Source organism: Theobroma umbraticum, unplaced genomic scaffold (genome assembly GCF_002168275.2).
Source record: "Theobroma umbraticum cultivar Fairchild unplaced genomic scaffold, ASM216827v3 scaffold_130.0, whole genome shotgun sequence".
In the NCBI taxonomy this organism is placed as follows: domain Eukaryota; kingdom Viridiplantae; phylum Streptophyta; class Magnoliopsida; order Malvales; family Malvaceae; genus Theobroma; species Theobroma umbraticum.
The window spans coordinates 3064269-3080722 of NW_018397264.1; the positions used below are offsets into that span (position 1 = coordinate 3064269).

Here is a 16454-nt window from a genome sequence, read left to right on the forward strand (position 1 = left end):
AAAGTTGATTCAAACATAAACTATGTTGAATTGTAAATATCAGTTTTATTTTATCAATGGTAAAAAGATGTATATAAGAAAACTAGAAATGAATTAGTAAGGGTGCTGACAAATGCAAGTATATCAGGAGTATTGATGGTGAAGCAAAATCCATGACCATCTTGTCCATATTTCATCCCGCAACTGTTGAAGCATTCATCTACTGTGCAACCTCCTCCATAGCCGAGTACATCACAATGGCCAATAGCATTTGCCACCATTGACTTATTTCCAGTGCGAAATAATTCAAAGTTTTTTCTCTTCTTGAAAATTAAGAACTTCATAGATCAGCAGGAGTAAAAGGTTCCCCGGAACGTTACAAGAGCAGGCCCCTGATTTTGAGACTTGAACACGAGGATATCAACCCAAAATCAGGGACATCAACCTCGATATCTATAGCATGAGCAACTTGGTATCAGTATCTAAAAAATTCCTGGCTGCCAACTATTTACAGAGCTATCCAGAAAACTAGCTCATACACTGACACTGCATGCATAAAACATCCCAAACCCAACTTCACATATACAATTAGCACATTCATTAGATAATTACTATTCTCCACAATAATCGCAACAAAACACTTTTCCACGTGAAAGGCAATAATTCAACTTACTCAGCTCTGCACATATCATCACGATCTCAGCAATTCTCTTTCGCAGAAGCCTCTGATGTTTCAATAAGAGCAAGTATGAGAAATAACAGCAGCACAACTACTATACCTGTCTTGTTCTTCCCTCTTGTTTTCCTTACCAGAAGAGATATAAAAAAAAAATGCAGCAAACCACTCCTCCGGGAAAGTTTATAGTTCAAACTCCAAATAATTGAAACTTTATAGCTCAACCTCCAAAGATGCTGATATACATACATACAAATCAGACTTACAATCATAATCAAATTCTCGATTTACATAACATAACTTCTACATTTAATAAACAAATTAATTAATAAGTAATCAAACTTGCTCATTTATCATCATCGATCTTCATTGCATCTAACGGGTAAGATAAAATCAATATTTCCTTGCAAATGTTTACCAATTACATTATTATGCAACTTTCCCCTTTCACTCTCTATTCCTTTCCTTCCTGTCTCTTCCCTTTATCTCCCACCTTCAGTATTAATTTTCCCTTTGTTTGTGCTTTCATACCTTCCTGGTTAATATAAATGCTACGTACACAAACAGTGAGGTGGCCATACTATGGATTGATGATGGTAACTTTAAAGAAGCCGCCCCTTATTTTCTTGTTTGAACTTGTAGGAAGAATTGAACCGTACTTGTCATTGATTGTGAAATTGGAGTGACAGTGAGAATCAAATCCAGATTGAATTAAAAAAAAAATCAAAGTTAACTATATTATTATTCATGAAAAACAATAAAAAAATATTTGATTGAGTCTCTATCAATCTTTTGTTCTTCTTTTCTTGTGATTAGATAGAAGAGACATCCAAACATGAAAACCAATTTTGAAAGCCTCTTAGCCGCAATCGAATCATTTTTGCCTGGACTAAGGATATGTCACTTTCTTGTAATATTTTCTTATTGTACCAACATCAATCACAAAAGAACAATGTTTGATAAAGGGAATTGAATACAAGGTTTTAGTATTGTCCATCTTCATCTTTTCGTAAAGTTTAAGATGGATGGTCTAGCGCTGTTTGGTCTTAACGATGTTTTCAACTTGAAACATTTTTCTACAGTTACTTTGATTTTTATAACTGTAATTCACGTGAGTTGAAATTCATAGAGATTTTTTATACAAAAATCAATCATGATAATTTTTTGCAAAAAAAGTAAAATGATTTGATATTTGAAAATGATGTGAGATTTTTACTAATTATAGATAAAGGCTATTTAAATTATAAGGATTACTGCATATAAAACAAGCTAATTAGATCGGTTTCAAAAAAAAAAAAGATAAATTCATGACAAGGGATGAGCAGGAAGGTTTGCTTGCAACTGAAACCGCGTGAAGTTTGAGTGAGTATAAGAAAGTGTATGCTAGGGTGGTTCGTGACAAGTGATGTGTAAGGGCCTTTTGTTTGCAATTGAAACCACGTAGAAGTTGACTGAGCTAAGAAAGGCAATGCTCGGGTGGTATATGCATGCATTTAGCTGCAAGACAAAGGTCTTCTGCTAATCAAGGCTGAGGACTTCACTCAAACCATTTCAGTTAATCAACATCAATTTGCCTTATAAAAGAAATATTAATTAATAACCCCTCACCATGTTGAAAGAGATAAATAATAAAATAAGAAACAAATTAATCTAGATATAATAATCCTTCTCTTTTATTTTGTAGATCAAAGGGTTATTTTAGAGCCATATAATTTACATATTGCACATAAAAATTTACTTCTAGAATTACAATTTGCTTGATAGGATGAATATTAACCAAACCATGATTGGTTTTTTGCATTGACATAGCCAGAAAACTCCTAGTTCATATAGTTAATCATACTTTTCAAAAAAATTCATATATAACAAAAGAAACACTAAATTATTATATCATTTGACCAATATATAAATAGAATTCAAATTTAAAATAAAAATTAAAATTGTTATTCATTGTTTTAGAAATATGAAATTTAATTTGTTATCATTTGAAGACAACTTCTTCAAAGAAAGCCAAAAAATTTGAAAGTGATATGAGATTTTTGTAGTTCTCGTTGGTGTATTGCACTTATAATTACAGGTTGGATCAATCACCCACTTAACTTATAATCTTTTATTTTTTTTCAACTTTAACTTGGAAAGCAAGTTAATTAAGCCTTAGCTTTGACTGGTTTCTTATATTAATTAAATACCGCCTCACCATATGGTTGGGATCTATGGATTTGTGCCTTATTAGCTAACACCTGCACACTACTCATGACATCCAACTTCGTAATTCTTATATCCATAAATGACTAACAATTTAGTTTAAGGAAAATTATAATAATCCTTTTCTTTTTTTTTATTAGTCAAATGGTTATTTTAGAGCCATATAATTTACATATTGCAGATAAAAATTTAATTCTGGAATTACAATTTGCTTGATAGGATGAATATTAACTAAATTATTATTATTATTATTTTTTGCAGTGCAATTAGGCTTTCTTGACTTATAGTTGCTAAATGATTAAATTAGATATAACTGTGGAGATAGGTTTGAATTTTGTTGTCAAAGGTATGAATCGTAATTGCACCATCAAGCCAAATTGTGTTGCATCAAGGGATAAACTTACAGAAATTGGTCTTAATCACTGACAGTAAATTATGTTTAAACTCTATGTAAACGGATTTAAATATTTGTCAAACTTAGACCCGACCCAATCATCATTAGGTAAGGAGTTAAACAAGATATATTGGATTGTTGGGGTCTAACCGCAATGTCCTTCATTGAAATTGTCTTTAAAGATTTTGCCTTTTAAATTTGATTTAATTTTATTGAAATTAAGAAAATACTAATGACTTTGTTACAGAGAATAATAAAGCATTTGCCGATCATCACGTAGAGACAAAGAATGCGGAAATTAACAAAAGAAAGTTTGAATTGATTTGAACGGTAAATCATGAGAAAGAAGTTTTTATTTTTTTTTTATTTATCGTAGGAAACACTATAATTTGAATTTCAAATTTCTATTCAAGATAAATTTTATTTTTATTACTTGAACCAAAATTCAATTTGATGTTGCCACTATAATTGGAGATTGCAATAAAAAACTATGATTGAAAGTAATTATGATCGAAAATATATGTTGTTTTAATTATCAAGAACCAATTTATTGTAATTAAAACTGTCTTTTTTTAACATTACATCTACGATTGACATTAATGATTATAATCAAATACAGAACAATCGTAATACTAATCCAACTCTAAACAACTAGTATTATAACAAACAACGTCGATTCAAATGTAAACTATTTTAGATTATACGTATCAGTTTATTTATAGATAGTGAAAAAATACATATAATAAAATTAGAAATAAATTAACAAGGGTGACGACACATGCAAGTATCACTGGGAGTTTTGATGGTGTAGCAAAATCCATGAGCATCTTGCCCATATTTCATCCTGCAACTGTTGAAGCATTCGTCTATCGCGCAGCCTCCTCCATGGCCAAGTACATCACAACTGCCGATAGCATTGGCCATCATTGACTCATTGCCTGTGCCAAATAATTTACATATAAATGGATCAAAGCCTCACATGGTGAAATGTATATATAAATTTAAAGTTTTCAAAAACCTATTTTTCATTATTGAGAGAAGATATTGTCTAGAAAAGATACAATTATATTTTAAATATTCATGGAAAAAACATAAATAAAGAATCAGGTTAAGCATATTATTGGCTTTTGCTTCAAGTTAAACCTAAGTGGGTTTTTCTCTAAATATCTTAGTACAAACTTATACAGGATAAAAAATAAGAAAATAATAATAAGCTTTTAATATAAGAATTACCAGCAGTAATGAAGAGAACAAGAAGGAAAATGGCAGAAAATGAAAGGCTTTTCATGACTTAATTCTATACTATGTGCTAGGAATATTAAGAGAGAGTGTGCGAGGAATGAGGATGATATGGTATGCTTGAGTGGGAATATTTATAGCCAATATCTTGAGAGAAGGAATTTCTATGTAACCTTCTTCGCTATAGTCTATGGTGTGTGAAGGTTGAATTTTCCTACCTACTTTTTTAATTATAGTGAAAGTATTTCCACTGGAAACTGAGGAAAGAATTTCCTCAAGATTTTCTAGATGAATGTGAAATCTGCCCAAATCAATGCTTAGTTGCTGACCATTTTTTTAGTCAAACTGTCTGAAATTTTCCTTGAATATTCAGTTGGGTCAATTCAAGTGAGTAAATATAAGCTGATCAACTGGAATTTGGTCCAATATCACGAGGAAATTTCTCTCAATTTTTTTATTATATTAAATTCCCATCTTCTTAAATTTTTCATTTGTTTGTCAGTCTTCATTCACTTTCAGTTGACACGTCAGTTTGATAGATGCAAAGATATATATCATGCATTAAGTCCAGAATCCATTGAAATTGTGGAAAGCGAAAAGGTATAAAAACAAATAAAAAAATTAGTAATATAAAATAAATATTGTTATTAACTATACTGCCGTAAGATAAGGTTTAAGCGATTTGTCATGAATGATGAAAACAAAAAAGAACGGAAAAAATTTTAATTTTTCGTTTGATACTTTATTGAGTCTTTATTCACTTTTAGTTGAAATGTCAAATTCGATAGACGGAAAGAAATATATCATACATTAAGTCCCCAAACCATTGAGGCTGTGGCTAGTGAAAAGAATACTTAAAAATAAAAAAGAAATAACATCAAGCAAATAGTCTTATTAATAAATGTCACCGTAAGACAAGGTTCGAGTTGCTTGTTATGAAAAATGAAAACATAGAAAGATGAAAAAAGTTTTAATTAAATTTATATTAAATTTCATTCGATATTTTCTTGACGTTACTTTATAATATATTTTAATCGCTATTCATGCACATAAAATTTCGATAAATATATGAAAAGTAAGAAATTTGAAAAGTAGTGGGAACGAACCAAATCCGTTAACCACTAGCAGATAGACGACTTCGTATAAGTTAAAAGCAATTGCTAGAGTTAATGCTTTCAAAGTATTTATGACCCTTGACAATGTTTTGCCTAAACTTTCCACATCGTTGCAATGGATATCTAGTCCTCAAAACTTGTTATTAGTGTAATATCTTGAATGTGAACATAGAAATTTCTCCAGAGATTGAGACTTGAATGTGAATATAGAAATTTTTCAAACAGATCAAAATGTGTGATCTATAATTAACATTTTGAATACAAATATAAAAACTTTTCGGGTCTCATATTTTTTACATCTTTTTGTGGAAATTAATTATCATAATCAAATTACTAGACATTCTAAATGATAGATTTATTCATGAAAATCACACCAGTAGAAATGTTATAATAATAGAAACATAACTAACATTTCTCCATAGATGTTGCCAAGATGTATCTTGTATGCTTTTCAAAAAAGAAAAAAAGAAAAGATGTATCTTGTACAAGGGTCCGATCCCGGTGATATCTCTACCAATGATTTCACTTCTCATCCTATGTAATTGGAATCCTCAAGGCTATATTTCAATTTCTTTGGGAGCTGAACAAGTTAGAAGGGAAAGAACCTACGACCAGAAGAACATCTTATTGACATCCAAGCCGACTAAAATAAATCAAGTATGAGCCTCTGCATAAAAGACCATAGATTAAGTAACTAGTTCAACTTTTACTCTTGATTTCTTTTCTATCATTTAGCAGAAATGCATAGTGGAAAATCTTTGTCAAGGTACCTCTCAAAGCACAAAATCATCAATGATGATGGAAACCTAACACTGCTAACAAAATCTTACCTTGCACTTGCAAAGTAAGCTCAATGAAATTCCCCTTAAATGATGATATGAGCTCTTGATATATAAGTTGTGTTTGGTATATTGTTGAGAATATAATTACTAGTAATGTAATTGTTGGGTATATGATTACTGAAAATATGATTACTGAAAATATAATTTTGCAGCGTTTAATATAATAAGGGAAAGTAATGATTGCATGGATTTCCCACAAACCACTCCAATAAAGAATACCTGCAACATTTCAATAGATATTGCACCCTTAATATATAAAGCAATTCAAATCATAGCCTAACATTTTCAAATGGGACAAAAAAATATTCAGGACAGAATTCCATGGTTGGTGTACTTTTACATAAACGTGTATGCAACAATTTATTGCAAACAGGGCAGCAAAAGTTGGCCAGGACTAGGTATCAGCAGCATTTCTTTTAGCACAGAAACAACAAGAATAATTAAAGCTTATGATTAATGGTGACTGCCCCGGAAAACAGGATCTAATTTGAAAGGCAAGAAGATGAGTGGGTAAAGGTTGGAATGAGGTAAAAGACGGTCAAGCAGGTTGCTGTTCCAGGTTAAAAACTCTTCCTGTCATTAAAAACTGACTCGGTGTGAAACTAAGAAGAATATTGGTTGCTAATAGATAATAAAAATCATGTGATGGGACCATAATTTGATAATAACCCTCTAATTCACGGATGAATAGATGGATATGAGTGGCTTCTAAGGTTGTCTTCAGGGCAGATAACAGCAAGGTTGAGACGAAAGTGGATAGCCCATTAAAGTACTTATGCCTTTCCAAGAAATCACACTACACATGAACATTTGTGCAAAAATAAACATATGATAAATTGTGATTCAGCCTCGTAGTGAGAAAAACCAAAAAACAATATGGTTCTTCTTTTGCAAGTAAGTATCCAATGCTTGTTTAAATTGAGCCAAAAAAAAAAATTGACATTGAAATAATGAATAATCAACAAACTATATCACCCATAAAAAGAAACATATATTTGTAATTTTTGTAAAAATTTTGATTTTTTCACTTTTTTGTGGTTTGATTGCATCAAATGGTAAAGAAACTGAACGAGATATCAGAACAACAAATGATTTCAATTGATTTATTTTAGTAACTTTTGTGAAAGTTTTGATTTCTTTCTTCTTTGTAGTTTGATTGCATCAAATGGGAAGGAAACTGAATATTTTCACATTCCTGAAAACACCTATTTCTTTGTTCTTTTAAGGTTGACTTCATATTATTTATTCAGTGAGATTAACAGAACAACAGATGATTTTATATTTTCACACAAAACAATTAGTCATACCTCAACATTTTTAATCTCCATGGTTCCATCAATAATCTTTACTAGCAATTCATGATTCATTTGAGGTGGCTCAGAAATATCATCAATTGTTTTTTGGCACAACAAACCCTCTAATTGTCGTGTTGCAACTATCATTAGTGTTAGTGATAAGGAATTATGACTGAAAATAATTATAATAGAAAGTATCTATTATTTTTACGAGTGAGAATTCATTTATTATAATTAAAATTATATTTTTTTGACATTGCACTCACGATTAAAAGTAATAATTACAATCAAATACACACAAATTGTAATACTAATCAGACTGTAAACACACAATAACAAACGGTGTTGATTCAAACATCAATCATTTTGGATTGTAAACATCCGTTTATTTAAAGATAGCAAAAAGATGCATATAATAAACTAAAAATGAATTAACAAGGGTGACGACAAATGCAAGTATCATCGGGTGTATTGATGGTGTAGCAAAATCCATGAGCATCTTGCCCATATTTCATCCTGCAACCGTTGAAGCATTCATCTATTGCGCAACCTCCTCCATGGCCAAGTACATCACAACTGCCAATAGCATTTGCCAGCATTGGCTCATTGCCTGTGCCAAATAATTTATATATAAATGGATCAAAGCCTTACATGGTGAAAATATTTATATATAAATTTAAATTTTTCAAAAACCCATTTTTTGACTATTGACAGAAGATATTCCCTAGAAAAGATACAAACATACTTTAAATATTTATGGCAAAAACATAAACAAAGAATCAGGTTAAGCATATTATAGGGTTTTGCTTCAAGTTAAACCTAACTGGGTTTTTCTCTAAATATCTTAGTTCAAACATATATAGGACAAAAAAAAAACAAAATAATAATAAGCTTTTAAAATAAGAATTACCAGCAGAAAGGCAGAGAACCAGAAGGAAAATGGCAGAAAATGATAGGCTTTTCATGACTTAATTCTATTTAGAATATGCTAGGAGTATTAAGAGAGAGTGTCTGAGGAATGAGGTTGGCATGATAGTATGCTTAAGTGGGAGTATTTATAGGCAAAATCTTGAGAGAAAGAATTTCTACACAACCTTCTTTGGTTCAGTCTATGGTGTTTGGGTTGGATTGTTTTACCTCACTTTAATTATAGAGAAAGTATATCGAAAAGGGTTGGAAATTGAGGAAAGAATTTACTCGCAGATTTTCTTGACCATCGTGAAATCTGCCCAAATCATTGCTCAGTTGCTAATCATAAATATCATATATAGTCAAACTTTCTGGAACTTTCCTTGAAAGTTTTACCCCTTGTTAAAGATTCAGTCGTTCACGTGTTAATTAAAATAATTATAAGCTTAAACAACTCGAATTTGATCCAAAATCACCAGGAAATTTCTCTCAATTTGTTTTATTATATTAAATCCCCATTTTCTTAAATGTTTTTCCTTCATTCACGTTTAGTTGAGATGTCCATTCAATGGATGGAAAGAAACATATCATGCATTAAATACACAGGCCATTGTTGGTATTAAAAATCATTTTTTTAAAAAAAAGTAATATTAAGTAAATATTCTTATTAATTACGTCAACTGGACAAGTGAAGAAAGAAGGAAAACAATTTTAATTTTAATTTATTTTAACTTTCGTTCGATACTTTCTTACTAATATTTTTTAATACATCTTTAATCACCATTTATTAATAATATGAACAATGACAGTAAGGAAAGGGCTAGAAAAGTAACGAAAAGGAACCAAACCTACTACCCACGAGCGGACAAAAAAACCTAGTACAGGTTAAAGGCAAATGCTATTACCCAGGCAGGAGCAGACAAATACCCTGGTGAACGCTATAATAAGTGTAACTTCATTATAAAATTAATTAATAAAATTTGTATAACAAATTAATAGGTAAGCAACATATCTAATTATTAAAGTTATCCATTTTAGGAAAATAAAGTAGATAATTTTTAACCTTGTTTACTTTATTTTAAAAGTTATTTAACTTTTAATTTTATTTTATTTGTTACTTTAACTTATAAGAATATTATTCTTTTTAATATCAAAATTATATTCAATTAATTAATTTAATAAAAATTATTATTATTACTTGTTAAGTTAACTCTCATATATTTACATTAAGATTTTAAATTTACTTATTCCACTTTTATAAAATTTTACATCAATTCTTACAAATTTTACATCAAACTTTTACCTATAATTATTTTTTTTATTATTAATTTTATTTAAAAATTTAAATTTGTATATCGTTAAATACTTTTAATTCTAAAATATAAATTTAAATATTTACTTTTCACTAAAATTAAATTTTTACTAAAATTAAAATTTTTACTTAATTAACTTGTTAAGTTAACTTTCACATATTTACTTTAAAATTTAAAATTTAATTATTCCACCTTTATAAATTTTTACGTCAATTGTTATAATTTTACATTAAAATTTATCTATATTAATTTTGAACTATAATTATTTTTATTATTATTTAAAAATTAAAAGTTATATATCGTTACATACTTTTAAGTCAAGAATTTAAATTTATATTTTTTCATTAAAATTATATTTTTTTCTTAATTAACTTATTATATTAACTATCACATATTTATGTTAAGATCTTAAATTTAATTATTCTACCTTTATAAATTTTTATGTTAAATCTTATTGCTTTACATTAAAAATTTTTAATCATAATTTTTAAAAACTTTACATCTAAGTTTTTTAATGGTAATTTTAAATTTACATGTGTTTTTATTTTTATTATTATACATTGTTAATTTTGACTTTTTGATTTATTATACTGATAACCCTATTTATAACATCAAATTTCAACCATTGAATAAAAACAATGCAAATAAATAGTTTCTACTAATAAGATATAAAAGGAATCTATAAAAAAAAAATTTTTGTTCACCGGTTGAATTTGTTTATCAATTTTTTAAAATTTTTAAATCAATAATTATAATTTAATCTCATAAATCAAATAATCTTTATTAAAAAATTTTACAATAAAGTCAAAAATACGACCTTACTACAAAATTTGCCAAAAAACGTGATCTATAACATATTTAAAGAAAACCCCAATGGGGCTTCCAGAGTTGACTACGTGGATGGCCGAGAAAGTGAAACAGAAAAGGTGTAAGGGGTGCAAAGAGGTCAGAATTTACCATGTGAAGAGCAACTAGAGAGAAAGAGAAGACGCTGAAGCAAAGAGAGTGGGTGCAAAGAGCCCCGTGTATCACTCACGGGTCAGACTCCAGTCCATGTTAAAAGCAAATGCTAGAGTTAACCCTTTTACAATATTTATGACCCTTAGACAATGTCTTACCTGAACTTTCCACATCACTGCAACGGAGATCTGATCCTGGAGTACCAAAACTTATTCTCAGTGATTAATATCTTCAACGTGAACATAGAAACGTTTCAGATCGAAGTCTGTGATCCGTAACTAACCTTCCAAATGTGAACATAAAAACTTTTCAAGTCCCATTTTTTGTACATCTTACTGTGGAAATCATTTATCATAATCATATTACTAGGCATTCTACATGACTGATTTATGCCATGAAAGTTACACTAGTACAGAAGCTACATAACAGAAACATTTCTCCACAGATGTTGCCAAGATGTATCTTGTACAAGGGTCCGATCCAGGTAATATCTCTACCAATGATTTCCTGAGAATTTGGACCGTAGACGATTTTATTAAGTATATGCAACATTAACTTTTAAGCTTACCAAGTGATAGACAGGCTGCAACATGATCACTTATCAGAGGCCTCATCAGACTGAAGTTCTAAGCGCATCTGTTCCAAGAGTAACTTTTCAACAGCATCCACAAAGGTTGACAAATTTTGTCGAATGTGCATATCCAAGGAATTTGCCATTTCCTAATGAATTAAATTAAGAAAAAAAAAAGAAACTGGATAAATAGGGAAGTCATCAAGTTCATAAGAGCAAAAACACAAAGATGAGAGCCAAAAAATCCCTTCTCATCCTGAGATAATTGGAATTTTCACCATTCAAAACAATTTCTTTAGGACCTGAACAAGTTAGAAAGGAAAGAATCTACGATCACAAGACCAACTCATCGACATCCAAGCTGACAAATAAATCAAGCATGAGCCTCTGCATAAAAGACCATAGATTAAGTAACTAATTCAACTTTTACTTTTGATTTCTTCTCTATCATTTAACATAATGGATAGTGGAAAATCTTTGTCAAGGTACCTATCAAAGCCACTAAATCATCAATGATGGAGAACCAACAGTCCTAAGCGTAATCAAAATCCTGAGCTGAACCTCCTTTCTCATGCCAAATAACAAACTAGGTTTCTTCCTTTATAGCTTCAAGGTTGTTTACCCTCTCTATCACACATTCTGTACGAATCTATGAGAAACCACAATGGTCCAATTTTCTATTTTGAGAAAATCTAGGCATCCACTTGTCTGTTTCCCCACATGAAACTAGGAACAGAGAGATAACTAGCATAACAATAAGAAACAACTCAAGTCAACTAAGCCTTAGTCCCAAACAAATTGGAGTTGCTACATGTTTCTGTTTACACCATTCTGTTCAGCTAAGGGCTACAACCTCTGAAAAGGCAAAGAAAACAGAAATTAATGAAAAATGTATTTAAGTTAAACTCAGGTTTTAACTTAGGGAATGTTTCAAGGAGACAAAAGTTCTGAAGGCACTGTAATGTTCCTGGCGCACTTAAAGGTCAAAAAAAACTATAATAAATATAAAATAAAAATGCCACTTACCTCAGCCTTGCAAAGTAAGCTCAATGAAATTCCCCTTGAATGATGATCTGAGCTCTTGATGGATAACAATTTCAATGGAGATTTTGATAGCGGCCAACCTTGAGGCAGCTTTATGAATGCATCAATTCCCCCAACCAAGTGAGCTACAATTGTCTCATCTCTCTCTAAGTACTCAAACGAATGTCTGCATCAGGTACTATGCAAGTGTAAAAAAGCTTCCAATTTTGCAATTTTCTTTCTTCTTCCCCATTTTGGTGGGTGAATAGAAATTAAAATTTTATATGATAAAGTGCAAAACTGATCAGCTTCTTTAAACCTCTTACCTTGATTTATTTGTGCTCTTCACTATAAGTCGTCTCAAAGTACTTAAGATAATCCTGTCCTGAACTTTTCCCACAAACCACTCCAATGAAGACCGTGTCTCCTGCACCATTAAGTTCGAGGATAGCTGCCTGCAACATTTCAGTAGATAAATGCCCCCTCAATAAGGTAATTCAAATCATAGCCTAACGTTTTCAAATGGGACAAAAAGTTGATTCAGGACAGAACTACATGGTTGGTGGATTAAGGCATAAGAAAAATTTACCTTTACATAAATGTGTATACAACAATTACTGCAAACAGCTCAGCAAAAGTTGGCCGCTACTAGATATTAGCAGCATTACTTTTACCGCACAAATAACAAGAGTAATTAAAGCTTATGATTGATGGTGACTGCCCCGGAAAACAGGATCTACTATGAAGGGCAAGAAGATGAGTGGTTAAAGGTTGAAATGAGCTAAAAGAAGGTCAAGCAGGTTGTTGTTCCAGGATCAAAACTCTTCCTGTCAATAAAAACTCTGACTCAAAGTCTGAAAGAAGAATATTGGTTGCTAATAGATAAATCATGTGACGGGACCATAATTTGATAATAACCCTCTACTTGATGGTTGAATAGATGGATATGAGAGGGTTGTAAGGTTGTTTTAAGGGCAGATAGCAGTGAGGTTGAGATGCAGGTAACTTTCATTTAGGAAAGTAAAACATTAAGAATTGAAAGAAAAAGAGGAAAGTGGATAGTCCACATGCACACTTATGCAAAAATAAACATATGATAAATTGTAATTCAACCTTAAATTACAAAACTGGAAAACAAACCTGAAGGACTTTGTAGCATCAATGATATCGCCTAAGTAAACATCATTTGGGAACATCTGGACAACATGAACAAGCATTTGAAAACAATTGAAGAATAAAAACACATATAGAACCAATATGGTTCTTCTTATGTAAAGTAAGTATTTGTTTTTCAATGCCTGTTTATCTTGAGCCAACAAAAAAAAAGAATTGACAGTGAAATAATGAAAAATCAACAAACTATCACCTATAAAAAGAAATACATTTTAGTAACTTTTGTGAAAATGTTGGTTCTTTTCCCTTTTTCGTAGTTTGATTGCATCAAATGGGAGGAAACTGAATCTTTTTGCATTCTTAAAACCACTTTTTTTTCCTTTTCAGTTGACTTCACATTATTTATTCAGTGAGATTACTTATTTGTCAAGTATGGCCTATGTATCCTTTGAATGTCAAAAGATTAAATTCCTTCTCCATGACAACAGAGATGCAGAAAAGAGCAGACCAATAGGTGATTTCAATTTTTTTCACAGAAAACAATTAGTCATACCTCAACATTCTTAATCTCCATGGTTCCATCCATAATCTCTACTAGCAATTCATGATTCATTTCAGATGGCTCAGAAATATCTTCAATTGTTTTTTGGCACAACAGACCCTCTAATTTTGGAATATACGTCTGTAATGACAACCTAATGCAGTTTCCATCAAACCCAATGACTTTCAAACCTGTCAATGCCTCTTCAATCTGTTCTAAGGCATCTAATCTGAAAATAAGAACAAAAAAGAACTTAGTGGGAGAAAGTTAAATAATATAGAACACATATAACTGAAGCAAAAATAATTGAACTACCTTTTGAACATCGAATCAAGATCCTGCAAAGACTTCAAAATCATATTGTTCTTCTCAATCTGACTTTCTAGTTCCATAATCTGAAAGACATATAAAGAATAACATTTGATGATTAATGAAGTAAAATGTATAGTGCCATTTACTACTCAAAAAATTTTACATAGTTTAGCATACAGGTATAATTAATACCCTAATTGAAGATATCAAACATCTAAATCATTATGAAAAGTTGAGAACTTAGGTAGTCATCAAAGATAAGAATTCTTACAAAGATGCTTACAGAGTCAAAAAATCTATTGGTACAAGTATTAAAAGTTCAGCCATCAGTTTAAATCCAAAGCAGCATTAAAGAAGCAAGCAAGAAAAAATAAAAGAACCTCAAACTTTTGCTCTTCATTTGAATCCATCAGATTCAGTTGATCTTCATCATTCATAGAAGAGTCAAGGCATGGGTCCTCTTCTACTCTCTCCATTCCCTACAACATAGAAGAAAATAAAAGGCTAACTGTTAAAATAAGATTTCCAAATTAATATCAAACTGCATGCCTTTAAACCCTTCAAGACTGCTTCACATAATGAAACAACATAGGAGAATCAACCTGAGATGCAATAGAATCCAATGCACATTTCAACCCTTCAAGATTGCCTTCTAGTATATTTGATTCTGTAAAGATACAAAGAAGTCAAAGGGAAATCAGCATGAAAAAAAGAAAAAGAAAAAGAAATAGAACATGTATGTATAGTTGCATGAGAAAATCAATCCTATGTCAATGCAGCCTCACCTTCAATATGGTTTCTTGAAAGATCCTCAATTTCATTAGAAATCTTGGCACTTTCAGCCTCCACTTGATTAAGCTCCTCTTTCAAGTGTTTTAGGTATTCATCTGCATGAATAAAAAGGCACCAATCTAGAATCACTATAACAACTTCTTATAATTCTTATCTTTTCCTATGATGTTGCTTTTCACGTCAATTTTTTATTTCAATTTTCTAAATGCACCATTTCATTAATAACACATTAAACATGCTATCAGACAATGCATCATAAACTTAAAACCAGTGCCAAATCATCCCAATTCTGTTCCGTAGCAGAAGCCTCATTATTATCTGAAGACTTTTAAATCGCATACAAATCCAGATTTTTGGTAACAAAAAAAATTCCAACTTTGTTACTAAACCTCAGTAACCATAACACCGATACAAACGCTATAGCAAGCCAAACACATAGTTAATACAATAACCTTTTAAACCCAGAATTCAATTACCAAAAAAAAACGAAATATATTAACACAAGGGTTGGGTATTTTCTTTATGTTCAATTGTACAGGTATATATGCAATTTATTTAACAAAATTAACCAAAAAAAAGTAAACATACCCAAATCTTCAATGCCTAAAAAACCCACATCAGAATACTCTTCAATAATTTGCTTCACTTTGCTCTGCATAATCCCACTCTTAAATTATACAAAAAAAAAACACCTGAAATTGTAACAAAATATGTAAAAGAAATGGAGAATCACCTCAAAATGAAGACTGCAATCTTTGAGCAACTTCTCGGAGTCCAAAGAGAGAGCTTCACTCTCATCCTCATTTTTATCAACACGATGAATCTCCGAAAGCTCATTTATTCGGCTAAAGAGAAAAAAGAGCTTAAAAAACAATTCAAAAATGAAAATTATTCATACCAAATTACTTCACAGTACGAAAATAAACAGACACCTGCGAATAGAGTGAAGATCGAGGGCTTCTGATGAAGAAGAGATCTCCATTGGCTCTGCCATTTTCTTTTTCAATTTTCTTCACGGAAATGTTTTTCTTTTTGGTGTAATCTAATCTCCCGCCTGTTTACTGGCAGCGACTGAAATGGTAAACATTGAAAAAGGGCAGTGAGGATATTTATTTGTTCGGGCCGGAAATGGTGGCGTTGGGCCCACTTTGCAATAAAAAGTAGGCCCTGTTTGC

At 30.8% G+C, this 16454-nt stretch overlaps 1 protein-coding gene across 1 annotated transcript; it reads right to left on the minus strand.

Moving 5' to 3' along the window:
- Positions 1-10860: 10860 nt before the first annotated feature.
- Positions 10861-16371, minus strand: LOC110421935 (reverse transcriptase-like protein). Its single transcript, XM_021435665.2, has 12 exons — positions 16212-16371; positions 16013-16124; positions 15868-15931; positions 15273-15374; positions 15090-15154; positions 14868-14966; positions 14491-14570; positions 14188-14404; positions 13662-13717; positions 12848-12976; positions 12525-12708; positions 10861-11647 (listed from the first exon to the last, which is right to left on the minus strand). The coding sequence occupies exons 1-12, from the start codon at positions 16271-16273 to the stop codon at positions 11522-11524; spliced, it is 1296 nt and encodes a 431-aa protein (XP_021291340.1). The 5' UTR covers positions 16274-16371; the 3' UTR covers positions 10861-11521.
- Between the last annotated feature and the right edge of the window lie 83 nt (positions 16372-16454).

Excerpts from the sequence above, each read along its gene's own strand:
- LOC110421935 (XM_021435665.2), bottom strand. The coding sequence starts at position 16,273 with ATGGCAGAGCCAATGGAGATCTCTTCTTCATCAGAAGCCCTCGATCTT. Across the intron at positions 16,125-16,211 it reads GATCTTCACTCTATTCGCAG|CCGAATAAATGAGCTTTCGG; the intron begins GTGTCTGTTTAT and ends TTTTCTCTTTAG. Across the intron at positions 14,571-14,867 it reads ATGAAGAGCAAAAGTTTGAG|ATTATGGAACTAGAAAGTCA; the intron begins GTTCTTTTATTT and ends TATGTCTTTCAG.